The sequence below is a fragment of the Sebastes umbrosus genome, chromosome 4, assembly GCF_015220745.1.
Source record: "Sebastes umbrosus isolate fSebUmb1 chromosome 4, fSebUmb1.pri, whole genome shotgun sequence".
Classification (NCBI taxonomy): Eukaryota; Metazoa; Chordata; class Actinopteri; order Perciformes; family Sebastidae; genus Sebastes; species Sebastes umbrosus.
The window spans coordinates 22,180,126-22,194,593 of record NC_051272.1 but is presented as its reverse complement, the minus strand read 5'-3'; the positions used below and the strand labels follow the sequence as shown (position 1 = coordinate 22,194,593).

Below are 14,468 nucleotides of genomic sequence, written 5' to 3'. Positions count from 1 at the left end.
AAGCAGACGAGTTACTGTAATGTACTGCTGTAGACGGCCCGGCAGCAAAATGTACTTTAGCCACTTGAAAGAAAGGCTCACCTAAAAAAATACCATCTATGCTCCCATCAATTTTTTTTCTATGGAGTCTGGCTGCTTTGGCGGGAGCATAGAGGACAGCTTCAGTTCCCTGTCGGAAACATAGACTGTATAGCACGGCAAGGTAAACCTGAAAATATATTCTAAATGTAGCGTACACTTAAAGTGAATATTTTTTGAGGTGGGCCTTTCTTTTAGGTAGCTAAAACACATTTTGCTACTGGCCTCATTCACAGCAGTACATTCCCGTGCCGGTACTCCTGTCTGTTTCTCCAAACTGGGGCGTGCCGACCACCATCTACTGTAGGTAATACACTGACTATGAATAAGAACCTCATACAACCCCACTTCAAAACACCTGAACTATCCCTTTAAATATTGTTTCCTTGTTTGTAGCTTTGTAAAAGTGGCTCAAGTTCACAAATTACAGGAAAAAAAGAGTTTCACTGTAACATGAGGTATTGAACTTTTAAAAGATGCTTTTATAAAATTGCTGATAAAAATGATTTTAGCAAAAGTTATTTGAGTTGTTGACCAGAAACCTTTGCTCATATTAATAATTTACAACTTTTAGTAATCTAAAAACCTAAGTCCCCCCCCCCCCCAAAAAGAGATATGGCAGTTTGTGGTGAAACAGAGGGGATTTTTTTCACTTTCTGGTCATTGGATTTATTTCAAATTCATTACATTTTAGGGATTAAACACATTATTATTATCGTAGTATGCTCAATCTTTTATCAGAAGTGAGTGGAATGTAAGATATTTAGTCCCTTTTTAAAACTGAAATTAGTACCTTATTTGACCTATCATCTTCTAATTTTCTGATATCTGTACTGTTGACTGTCAGATTTGTGACTAGTTGGACTTCTAGTACATATCTAAGCACCAATAGTCTGAAAAACAATTTCAACAACCTGTCGACAACATTGAAAGTAGATCTGTAAATGAAAGGAGCATTAAAAAAGTAAGAAAAAGGCAGGAGAACCCTCTGATTAATTTTGTGCTGCAATTGGCAAGTGTACATAATGCACAAAAGAAAATACTTAACTTTTCTTAAGATGCTCATACAACCATTTTGAGTATATGGTTACAACATAAATATGAAAATAGAATTGAAAAGATAAAAATGTTTAGAGCGAAGTAATAAAATAATTATATAGTCATAATTTCATAGAAAAATGTTTTTTTCCGCAGAGTGATGTGAAAAACAATACTGAAAAACATGAAGAAAATGCCATGATACCACTGATAAATTCTTTACAAAATGCTTTTTGGGTTACAAAGTGTGAAAAATATTCCTATTGTCCTCATAAAAACGCCACATTGAACGAGGCAAGTATATTATACCGCATGGGGTAGAATGTGTGTGTGTTTTTTTTATACAGTAGTGACTGATAGGAAGGCGTTGTGTACCTTGGCTCCCTCAGGGGCCTTAGTACCATGAGTCATCAGCTCCTGGATGGTCATCCAGTTGTCCAGGATCTTCTTGTTACGTTTCTTCATCATCTTCTTCTGGCTGAGTTCGATAATGCTGACTTCCTTGCGACCCTCGCTGCTGCTCTGAGGGTTCTCCTTCAAGCTTTCCAGCCGACTACGCTGCATGAACTCTCGTCTCTTTCTCTGTTCTTTTGCTCTGACCAGGTGCTGCTTTCGTTCCTCTTTACTCCAGTACCTCCCCATCTTCATTTCACTCATTGCATCGTCATCAGTGGTCATTCCCCCACTGCGCTCTTCTTTAATCTTGAGGGCTCGCTCCCTCAGGATCTTGTCTCTCACAGGCCTCTTGGTGATGTAGCGTGTGCCATCGCTGCGGATCTTGACCTTCCACTCCATCTTGGGCTCATTAATGGGCCCCTGAGGCTCTTTGCAGACACTGAGCAGGCTGAGCTGGCTCTGAGCATACTCCACAGCCGAGCGCTGCTGGATCAGCTGCATGTAGCTCTGGTAATGGCGGGCATGTGCTGGGATGTTGACCTGCCTCTGCTGGGAACTGTGGGATGGAGAGAAGTAAGGTATCTGGGAAGCAAGTGGCTGTAATTCCCCCTTGCTCTCCTCCTCAGCCTGAGTTGTCTGGTTCGACTCGGAGGGATTGCTGTGGTCAGGGCTGCTTCTTCTCCCTGCGACTGGAGCACGGCATGCTGGGATGGGGCTTGGGCTAAGGGAAGGACCACCGGCGAGGCCGCTGCAGAGATTCCTCTGGTTGGTGAGGCTAACCATTCTCTGGAGCGAGTGCTCCGGGGAGCGGTCCATTGCCAGAGGGGTACTTCGTGAACTCTCCGCCGTGTTATAGGCACTGGAGCTGTCCTTGTCCGATTTCTCCAGCCTCTCATTAATGTCAACCAGCTTACCCCTTGTGGGGTCACTTCGATGGAGGCTTTGGTTTTTGGTTGAGGGTGCAGAGTTGCCCGTGTTGGGAGACTGCTGCCCCTTACGAAGGTTATGGGCCTGCATGATGTTCTGACATTCTAGTTCGATGCTGCGCAGTTCCTCGTTGAGCATACGAAGTTCATGCTGCACGCCGCCCTGCTCCCCGATGCTGCACTCAATGGTGCTGCGGCGGCTGTAGAACAGGTCGTACTCACCGCTGTTACGTATCTGACACTTCAGCTCCAAGAGCTGCTGGAAACGATCACCGTCCGTCTCATCGTCGTCTTCATCCTCTTTGTCCTCCAGCCGCGTGGAGCCGGTGGTACGGTGTGTGTCCCGATTGTCTCTCAGGCACTGGGACAAACGTCTCTGGATATGTGCCAGGACATTATGCTCTGAGCTCTCCATTCTGTCTTTTATACTCAATACGCCATCCTTTTGATGGCGGAGTGTGGAGCAGGTGGGCTTGTCATCTTCTGCTCTCTGAAAAGAATACGATGAACAAGACCAGCATGAAATACTTTTTAAAAAAAATATATGGCACTTACAACACATGCAGAAATATGACACGCTTCTTTCGTTTATCGATCCACATAAGTATACATTTTTCTTATCATACTGACTTATGGCATTTGCTAGAAACTTGTAATGTTTATGTAATAGAGGGCGACCGATAGTGGATTTTTAAAGGTGCTAAATACGGGATTGGGAGCATTTCTATTGCCTCTCAATATGGTGACGGCAAGTCCGCGGCTCTCAGCTAACAGTGTAAACTATCTCGCTCTTTTATGAGTGATTAAATGTTTAAAGGGGGACTAATCATTTCATTTTAAGTTCAATGTGCTTGTCATTTGTTTAAAGTTAAAAATGATAATATTTTGTTTTTGTTTTCTCTGTAGCTCTTACAGTGTGTTCGCAGTGTGATAACAGCACGTGGTTGGAGAGAACGCCAAATTGGTAAGTTAAAGAATATGTTGAATGATTTATTTCCCTCCCTGTCTGCCTGATATTAATACCACTTGTCTGCTTTCTGTTAAACCAGCTGTTCCCCGGGACCGCAAAGCTTTGAGCACACATTTTCAAACCCTATCACCAGAATAATGCGTTGAAGGTTTATTCATGGAGCGGAGAAATGCTTTCTGAAAAGAATATCTCAGGCCTATTGATTATTTTATTATTATTTTATCTAAAACGTAATTTAAAATCTGCCGTGCAGGGGCACAAGGAGTGCCAGCGCTCCCCTCCTCTCCCGGTCTCAAAGTACGAGTACCATTTCATGGGGTCTTTAACAGTTGTTTAAATTATGAACAGAAGTTAATCACCTGCACACAGATACTTTTCACCAAAAGTGGCCCTCATTATGTGTTCGTCCCCGTGTGACTGGTGGTGGCTACACAGCCATCGGCCACTATCGGAGCCAGATCCACCGATAACGATAGTTTGTAAAATGTCATCAGCGTCATCGACCTCTACTATGTAAGCCTGTTTTGATTATTATTATTTGCAAGTATGCTTTGAAATGTTTTAAGTTATTAAACATTTACAATATATGGAATCAACTCTGAATGGCACTCTGGTGATTTTTCATAGTTTCCTGTTTTACCTTCCTTTTATAGGGAATGAGGACAGAAAACAACATAAAGTCATCGACGTTTAAGAGTTCAAGAAGTGCAACCCTATTCTGCATTCTCCTGACAGATTACATATGCTGCTGTGTGTAACTCTGTTATACAGCTCTGCTACTTCAGGGATTGTTTCCTCTCTGCCAGGTCTTTGAAGTTCCATTGATATGGATTTTTGTAGCATGCTATTCTCCCAACAAAACAGAATATTAAATTATGATTACTAATGTTTGGAATTTAAATGGTTCAACAGTCCCCTTCCATAAATATTCATAATCATTATTTTTAGGGCCGTCCCGAAAATGATTTTTTTGGGCTTCAGTAGTAATCAATTCAAAAGGGCAAAGCTAGTTTTCACTGTTTTGCAAAGACAATCATCCATCTCTGCCACCAGCTAGATCTGTAGTAATCTCAAGGTTCAGGTTAATATTGACAGTGAATAATGACCTAATACAGTCAGAGCACTTAGTGGTCAGTCTGATGTTCATAACACACTGGGGGCTACGGTCTGTAAATCAGGGGGAGGATTACCTTAAATCTACTGCTTTCTGACTCTCCAGTTCTAAGGGGATTTGCTGTTATTGAACAGAGTTAATAAAAAAGAAACAGACTTTCCAGAGTGTCTTAAACCCAGATACCAAAGCTTTGTTATTGACTCGCTAATCCAGTTACGCAAAGCATGTTTTGCTGCTGTCTGACCTGCTCATTCTCCTGCTCCTCCTGTAAGGCAGCCAATTCCATCTCCTCTCTCTGCTGCTCCTCCAACATTTCCATCTTCAGCTGCTCCAGGAACTCACTGTGCTCATCATCCAGCCAGGCCTCCTCCAGCTAAGCATGAATGAAGAAGGAAAGCATATGGAGAGAGAGGGAGAGAGAGAGAGAGAGAGAGAGAGAAAAAAAGGGGGCGAGTGTTATTTGTCAAGGCTTAAAGCTTGTGGCGACACGGTGTCTCAAAACAAATAGTTGGGTGTTCCAAATGGGTGCCCAAATGGGATTTTCTGAAAAAAACACCCGGCATGGTTTTGAAATAAGAAACCGCAAGCATTAATATGATGTGGTGTTAGAATGATATGCAGTTCCCTATTTCTTAACCAACAAAACCACCCCTCATGTTTAAAACATGCATTCTGATCTTAAAATCAAGCCAATACAATTTAATGGACACAAGAGTGCCACCTTTGACCCATTTGCTCCACACCATCCATCATGTGTTTGTCTGCTCGATGTGAACCAAATGGGATCCATATCTGAAGACTTCAGATTTACTACTGAGAGACACATTTAATTACAAAGAGCCTACTATTGCTCCTGGCTCATCTGCACTGCGGCAGAGTCCTTTCACTTATTCGCCATCGGCCTTGGGCCTGAACTCACTCCACATTAGCATGCCATTAGCTTTTATGGCTTAGCGTTGGAAGTCAATTACAGTGGCGCTACATAAAAATAAAACATGATGAGGTGTCTCAGCGGTGGCTTCCACTAGGAGTGGTTGTGGCGGTGGGGAGGGTTGGCTACACCACACTGCTAAGGTATACTCTGAGAAAATATCATGTAAATGACAAACCTTCAGGGCTGTAATCTGGGAATTGCATGCTTCCTTTGACCATGTTAGGCCCACAGTAGGTGTTTTAGTCAGTGGCTGAAAGATGCAGTATGTCAGTGTGAGGTAACTGTGTGGTCATTTCTAACCTGCATCTCAGGTCTGGCAACCAGCAGTACGATGTTCCTACTCTCGTCGTTGGAGAGTGCAGCCATCGCTTCCTCTCTGTCTTGTATATCTTGGCCATTAATCTGAAGATGACATACAAACATGATTAGCACACTCACTATTAAGTCAGACGCAAGCAAGCAAACATGTATTGTATACACAACTGAAAATATTTGAACACAGGCCCACACAAACAGAGACTGAAGCCTGAAACTTCATTCTCTCCAATACAAAAGCCCTTAAGAAAAACAAAGTACCACAATAAAAGTGGCACTGCACAATAATGCCTCTTTTTCCCGGGGAAATTGTAAACACTCTGTGATGCTCTCTAATATGAAGCAGGAAACCCAGCAGTGATTATGAATGGGACAGTGGCCGTGGGCCAACGGAGCTGTTGTGTTCACCAAAGTATCAGGCAGCGCACATGCATCTAGCCGTACAATTAACTGGCCACTGACAGGGGGCGTCCATCTTTTTGCGGGCAGAGTAATGGCCCTGTCACTGGTGGATAATAGTGCCAGAGTACTGGTCTGACTCACAAACACACACACGCTCCCTCTCCTGGCGCAAATCAGTCACACAACACATGGTAGACACTGGTAGACAATTAGAATTAAACCGCGCTTATGCATCCACCCCATGCACCAAATAATCATTTGCACAGACTATTTACTTCTGCCGTGGCTTTATTCCCGTTTCCCGTCTCATAATGGTCTATTGTACTGATTAAAAGACATCTTCTGCATAGCATACTACTGTGTTGTCTCAATTTAGAGATATTCACTGCTGTTTGTTAATTCACATTGCCTATTTGTGGTATCAAAATGACCTATCCCAGTACACTACTTTCACTTGTTAATCTGCAGCTAAAGCTACATAAATCAATATTTTTCAGTTTAACAATGGATGTAATGATGTGTAATCTGAAAGATGTTGTTTATAATGACAAACCCATAGAGAATCATCACCCAGCTCTGCTGTGCCTTGTTTAGCTCATTGTTTCGGTTTTCTGAACCTGCAAACTCCACTCTCATCACCCATGTTTCCAGCAGCAGCTGGCAACTGTTTTCAGTGAAAATGCTCTGATAAACCTTGGAAGACAGTGAACACAGTCAGCATGTAGCAAGCTGAAGAGCCGTATATTTCCCTCAGGAGTTAGTGGTGACCAAAACAGAGCTAAAAGCTGCAGTCAGACATGTTGAGCAAATATGATAAAAGATTATTTTTATAAAAGCGTCACTACATCCTGACAGTACTGCATGAGACAGATGATCTGTGAAAAAATAATGTTCCTCTGCCTCCCCCACGTGCTCCTAATGGCATTTGCAATTTTCTACCGTGCCCGAATCTAAAATACCAATCACAGCTGAGCTGGAGCCGGCCAGTCTCTGGGAAGCTGGTGAATTCCAACCAAACGGTCAAACGAGGCAGCGCTGATCAAATATGAATCAATATTCTGTTACTGTGATGCCTATTTCTCTCATCAAATGTTTTCACAAACATCTTGTAGTGTACTGTTTAGCTGTAAAATGAGAGTTTGTGACCCGGCCGCCGTGTTGAGAGCAGTGAAGCCAAAACAAAGCACCGCCCACTGGCCAGAGCAAACTCTCATTTTTCTCACAGATTATCTGTCTCATGCACTACTGTTAAGCTATTTTTTTTAAAATCATATATGCTCAAAGTGATTAACTGCAGCTTTAAAGGACAGAGCAACATTAGCATTTACTTGGAGCTGTGTGTTTAGCCACCTGATGAATATAATTATAATATTCACCGTCTGCTGAATGTATAAATAGGCAATTGTTTGCCATAACTATTTAATAAGGTGATAATGTACTTGACATTACAATTAGAGGCCATTACTTGTCCAAACAAAAACAATAATTACCCAGCGAACCCACAGAGGCAACGCTATACAGCCCTCAGCCAGCAACTGCTGCTCCTCGTCGGTAGCCGACTTCCTCTGAATCTCAGGCCTGAAGATGAAGCTGGGGGCTAATAACAGTCATAGCCTCTCAGCTATCCCACAGGAGGCAGTGAGCTGCAGCACAGCGCCATCCTGAACCAGAACTCTTAAAAACCCCTGTTGGTGCTGAGTCGGTAACTAATACAGCCAGGGGGGCAGTTCTCCCCCTCTAAGAGTCACAGCGGGGGCGAGTTCCCCCTTTAATGTGCTGCCATTAAAAATGAATGGGCTCTCGTGCTGGGAGACAGTGGTTCGTTGCGACAAAAGAAAAGGGGGGTTTTATGTTGAATCTAATGAGAGCTGGTGTAGCGGGGGCCAGTGTGAGAGCGAGTGTGCTACTGTACCTGTAAAATGCGATCTCCCTCTCGGATGCGTCCATCTCTGGCAGCGATGCTGTTAGGACTGATCTGTGAAGGTGGAGGGAACAAAATAATGCCTCTAAAACACTTTCAATCTTCATTCAGGTAAATCAAGGAGTGCCTGAAAATGTTTTAACTCATTATGTAGACATCACCCAGCTAGACATGTCTAGACCGTTATTAATAATGTGAGCAGCACACAATAGGTGTGCCAACATGGGGAAGACCTTAGATGTCAAACGGCTTTCCTGCGGCTGCCTGGTCAGTTTTCAAAGCCATTCTAACCCTGAGCATCACCTTCATCATCTAAGTCCTCAATCGTATCTTAGTTGTTATATTCTGGCAGGTTTATATAGCACAAGCCTCTGAATATAGCATTTACAGCCTGTAACTCGGCCTCAATACATGATGCACCTGCTCCTCCTGTAACTAATGCCAGTGAACAAGGGGGCAGGACACTCTTTCATCGGCCAATCAATCGGTGTCTGGGGCCATTCGTTTCACTCTCTCCTAACAGCCGGGATTTCTGGAGATGGTGAGGTGCTGTGGCACTCCATCTTCATGATAGTCCACTCCTACACAGAGGAACACTCATTAAACTGGGAGGAAGGTCACTAGACAGGAATGGAGGGAACACAGGATATTGAATGTAATCTTTCTGCAGTTATGGGGGGAGCACCCAAACCCTGAGTCGACTACAAGTGGAAACGGAAATATAGGAACCTATTTGTTGTTGAAGATATCATTAGCCGTGTTTCCATTCACATATTTTTATGCGCATTTTGTAGTATCGTATTAGAAAAGCTGTATGGAAAAGGCAAAATTCGATAAAATGTCCTCAGTTTTTGCCTTCAGAGAGTTGATGCATTAAATGAGATATGGACACACCTTTGCCAAATAAATTCTGATGTAGCGAACATTTAACTCACATGACTGATCAGCTGTTTCTAGTGATGCACCGATACCGGACCGGATATCGGGGCGATATTGACTCAAATAGCTCAATCTGATATCGGTGACAGTGGGTCTATTCAATTCTATGTTTATATACAATATACACTGGAATTTTAATAATATTAATAATAAATAACAATTCACTACATTTTTATCTATGTATTTATTTGTTACATTTTGTTTTACAAAGTTAGGAAAGCGATGTTTAAGTCAAGCCTGATGTTTCCTTACACATTAAAGAATGATCCCATTCACTTCCAAAAGCTTATTAATTAAAGACGGGTATCAGATCGGTACTCGGCCGATACCCAAAGCCCAGGTAACGCTATCGGGACTGAAAAAGTCAGATTGGTGCAGCTGTGTCCGTTGTTGGCATCTTCCGGGATATTCCCATAACGTGCGAATGCTTGTCTTCGTCTCCGGACAGTATGAAACATGGCCAATATTAACTGACATAAAAGAACAATTAAAACTTGCCCAATTGAAACTAATTCCTGAAGACCTCTCTCCATTTTCTATCGTACATGGGTTAGATGGCCACGGTGACTTTTGTTTCCGGTTCCCAACCTCTTCTTCTTCTACTCTGTTTACTGGCGGATTACAGCCATGCATAGCCTATAGCGGCAACTTCTGACCAAACTACGCTGTAGCAGAGTTAATTCCTTCTTGTTGATGTAAACGCGCCTTATTTGCATTTTGCCAGTACGAGAAATGGCTGTGGTTACATTTTGGCCACACAGCAAGAAGGTCTTGGGTTTGACTCTCAGTTTTAGTCTTTTCTGTTTGGTTTTCTGACTGTGTTTGAACAGTGGGACCTGAAAACTGATCTAGAGGATAACTAAAAACAAAGTGTACGGACTGACAGCTCAGAATTTCCCATCAGTGTGAATGAGTGTGTCTTTTTACACTATGCATGCTGGGATAGACTCCAGCCCCCCTGTACCCGTGAATAGAATTAAACAGGTATAGAAAATGGATGAACCTAAGGAAATGTACCTTTTCTGCTCTTGTTCTTCTGAATTATTTAACCACTGTACTGTGAGACACAATGGAAACAAAGGGGAAGTAAACTTAACTAACAACACAGAGTAAAAGACAATGTGGCCATTCATCAAGTGCTACAAAGCTGGGAAATTTAGCTTGTTGTAAAATGACCTTGCATTGTTCTTAACTCCATATTGATGCAAGATCAGAGTAACACCTTCTCCAACACATCCTGTATACAGTGACATTCAGCCACCTCATCTAAATGCAGCACACACGTCTTAGCCCTACTTTTTTGCAGAACGAACGCTTAAGGATACTGCCAGGAGCCACAGTGATTTATATTCTGCTCAGTTCTCAGAGCGAACACCTTGCAGGGTCCGAGTCGACTTCAAACGAATCGGAGAGAAAGTTGAGCAGAATGGAATACGGTATTTTTTATGTTTCCAACAAGTGGGAGATAAATGGATGCAAGAGTCTTTTTGCTAACATGCATCTCACAGCTTGATTATTGGTGTAAGCTGTAGAGAAAGGACCGGGTGAACAACTCAGACAAGACCTGAAAGTGTTTGGCAAAGTCTGACTGCATGACTACACTGTCAGTTACCAATGTGCAATGACTGCCGAGACAGAAAAAAAACAAACTGTCCAATAATGTCATTTGTATCTGATGAAAGAGCTCAGATTTTAATTGCTACACCCAATAGAGAAATCTGCTTTGCTCACATGAATACTAAAGTAAATCATAAATTGGAAGATGAATATTAAATGTCACAATTGATTTAGTCTCGGAAATATAGCTTTCTCGGTTGTTTAGGCATTTTACTGAGGCACTCTGATCTAGCCATGATAATTGTCGGTTTTTCTACAACAGTGTATGATGTGTAAATGTGAGACTTCAAAGACCTGGAATATAAAGAACTCTGTAGAATATGCATATACCTTTTGCCTCAAGAGTATTCATATTTTCATTTTTCAAACAGCTAGCAGTCCTTACTGTGGTGGTTGGCAAAAAGAAAAAGCTAGCAGGAGGTGGATGCATTTATGTTGCATGTTTTTTTTACAGTATCTCCAGGAGCAAAGCAGAGCGGGGAAAGATAAAAGAGACAATTCTCTGTTTAGAGAGTTCTCGAATGAAAAACTTAAGTATGAAAAGTTAGTACTTCCTCATGGCAAACTAAGTTGGAAGACGCAGCGCTCATGGTCTTATATAAAAGGAAATCAACTCTTTCAACAAGTTATTCAAGTCTCTCATCTTGAAGGGGAAGTTATCTACTCACCTCACTGACATAGATGGCCACATCCTCCTCTTCATCTGTTCTGTAGCACAGAGTCAGCCCCAACTTCTCTTGGCTGTTGAGTCGACACAATTCCACTTCCTAGAAGTAGAGAAGACGAAAAATACAGAACATGTAAAAACAAGAGTCTACAGCCATGCACTGCAGGCACAGTGCTGATGTGTGCTAAATGCTATCGTTTTGCATGTTCAAGGAACAGTGTGTAACATTTAGGGGGATCTATTAGCATTGAATAAGCCCTTCATATCTACATAGGGGGCTGCATGGTGGTGCACTGGTTAGCACTCGCCTCACAGCAAGAGGGTCGCAGGTTCGAATCCGACTTGGGGCACTTCTGTGAGGAGATTGCATGATCTCCCCGCATTAGTTTGGGTTTACTCCGGGTTCTCCGGCTTCCTCCCACAATCCAAAGACATGCAGGTTAATTGTTGACTCTAAATTGGTGTGAATGTGTGTAGACATGAGGAGGGAGCAGGTACTCTAGATGGAGTCCGCTATGTTGTTCCACCATGTTTCTACAGTAGCCCAGAACAGACAAACCAAACACTGGCTCTAGAGAGAGCCTTTAGCGTTTTTACCTTACCTGAAGACCACCATAGTTCTCAGACACCCTTGTGAAACTGTGGTAATGTGAGCCGCGGAGTGCAAAACCGTGGTACCGCCAGCCGCTGTCTGACTTCCGTTGCTCCTAAAGTAGTGTTACTATGGTAAGAATGGCCTCCTTTTCCAAGACATTTCCACAGTCTTGGGAAGGGAGGAGTGAGCAGAGGAGTTCTCAGTTGGTTGCAATCTGCAACCACACCACTAGATGCCACCAAATTCTACACACTACCTTTAACGATGACGATGCTAACATGCGGATGTTTACCAGGTATAAAGTTTACCATGTTCAACATCTTACCTCAGCATGTTAACATGCTATCATTTGCTAATTAGCATTAAAAAAGTACATCTGAAGTTGATGGGGATGTCATTAGTTGAAGGGGGCATGAATGTCTGTACCAAATTTCATAGCAATCGATCTAATAGTTGTTGAGACATTTCAGTCTGAACTAAAGAGGTGTGCCACTGACTGACTGACAGATGGACATTGCCGTCCCTGGAGCAAAGACAATCACAAGGTCCATTTAGTAGCTGACTTTTTGATAACATCACACAATCTTCTAACCTTGCACAACAGCTGGATTTTCGCGATGACACGAGATGACGCGAGAATTGCATTATCAAATGTCATACGAAAATCCATCTGATCAGGCTTCAAGCAATGCGTTTGTGTCCGGCTTGCCAGACAACAGACCAATCAGCGTCCTGTGAGAAGCTACTGCAGCTACGGGCGGGGCTTAGGTGAGTGAGACCTGAGGAAGAGGTTCCTTCCTTCTTCCGGCTCCTGAAGAGGTTAGCGTAGATGATGCAATGGCATCAGTTATATCAGAACTGGAGAGTATTTCTTCATTGAAAGAAGAGCAAAGTATGGCACTGAAGGTCATGTTTTTGGCCTTCAGTTAGTTTCGCTTGACAGATGGTTCATCCAATCACTTGCCAAGTATTTTTTTGAAAGTGCCTGCTGGAGTTCGTCAGTTGTTATGAAATTGTCCATGATCAAATTTCGATTTTTCTGAACAATTCAAGCCAATGTGGAAGAGAAATCCTCAAAGTACTCAGAAAATAAATTTATTACAATTCCACAATGACTGCACGTCTCCATCTGCCGAGGAAGATCTAGTGATATGACTGAAAGCTCCAGAACAGCTACTAAACCAACTTTGTGGTGATATAGTTTTGCTGACATAGCGGACCTTTAATGAAGAAACAGAAACTGATCTGAGACTCCAAATATATTCTATACAATTACCATAAAACTCAAATCTTGATGCACGACAATGGCAACATAATGACTAAGTTTCTGCTCCGCTGAAGATCAAATAATGTTCTTCAAGTTTCAGCATAAAAACTGACTTGTTTTTGAGACGCTTATTGAGTCTGGATTGCCAACTCCCGTCTGAGGTTTTTGAGTCTGAAAGTGTTTGATCATGAAAGACATTCTCAGCTCGCAGAGTTTGATCGGTGGGGGCTTTGATAAATGCCAGAGGACCTCGAGTGTTTTTCTTTCAAGCCTTTGCCAAGTTGTAGAATATTAGACTATAAATAAACTATAATTATGCTAATGCTACCGGATATACATATTTGCTGCAGCACTAAAGCATTCCTCATCTTCCCTTGGGGAGAGATCAACAAACTATTGACTTACAAATCAGTGGTCGTCAAATTTCCCACGAGCCTCTTGGAACACAGCAGAAGTACCCCGGCGTCAACATGAATTTCTTCATTTAAGTTTCATAAATACAAACAGAAAGTGAGATTTGATTAACCACAGCTGGAATGAGAGTGAGTGGCAAAGTCCCACTTCATCTAAAGTATGTTGTGAATATGGAACCAAGCACAACTTCCAAATTGCTCCCAAGCTTGCAGACAGTTAATGCACATAAACCACTTTGCACTCTCAGGTTCCCACAACAGAGGTGCAGCCAAACACCAAACAGCACAAGCCTGTGCTCCATCTCTAAATGCTGAAACATATCAAGGGTGTTGGAGGGAATCAAGTGTGAAATGGCCTCTCCTCCCAAAGTCTTCATTAGAGCAGAAACACACCAAGTCTCAGCAGCAGGAGCGAGGTGGTTGAGTGGAGAGGAGGATGGAGGCGGCGGCGGCGAGGGCTCAGAGGGGACCCACACAGAAACAGAGAGATTAATTTCCTCTGTGACAAGTGTGGGTTGGCTGGTTACACGTGTCAGATGTGGCGGGGCTTTGGGAATGGGACGAGGGGAGGGGGGCGAAGTCTGACCACGGCGAGATGAGGGGAAGACGGGGAAAAGGCCAATACCTCTGCCAGAGAGCCGCCACCTGCTGCCTCTGGCTACCCCTGCAAAGCTGTTTATGACCCCCCACTTCCTCTCGCACACACACAAACACATCTTTAGGCTCAATTCCCATTTACTCCTCCTCCTCCTCCCCTGTCACTCTCCACTTCCCTGCTTCTCTCACACATTGACAGACCATCGAGGTGTTTTCAGACCAGGAAGCTGCTGCTGCTGCTGGGCTACACACACACACCTCCATCCACACTCATACACT

General features: G+C 43.0%; 1 protein-coding gene across 2 annotated transcripts in view; it reads right to left on the bottom strand.

Moving 5' to 3' along the window:
- Window positions 1-676: 676 nt before the first annotated feature.
- Window positions 677-14,468, bottom strand: part of LOC119487474 (PDZ domain-containing RING finger protein 4-like) — a 142,193-nt gene continuing 128,401 nt past the window's right edge. For both annotated transcript variants that reach the window (XM_037768391.1, XM_037768392.1), the window contains 5 exons: window positions 11,319-11,417; window positions 8,086-8,148; window positions 5,757-5,858; window positions 4,767-4,895; window positions 677-2,928 (listed from right to left, as the gene is read on the bottom strand). In XM_037768391.1, coding sequence (XP_037624319.1) covers window positions 1,456-2,928; window positions 4,767-4,895; window positions 5,757-5,858; window positions 8,086-8,148; window positions 11,319-11,417 — 1,866 coding nt within the window. In that variant the 3' untranslated portion in view covers window positions 677-1,455. The remainder of the gene's footprint in view (window positions 2,929-4,766; window positions 4,896-5,756; window positions 5,859-8,085; window positions 8,149-11,318; window positions 11,418-14,468) is intronic.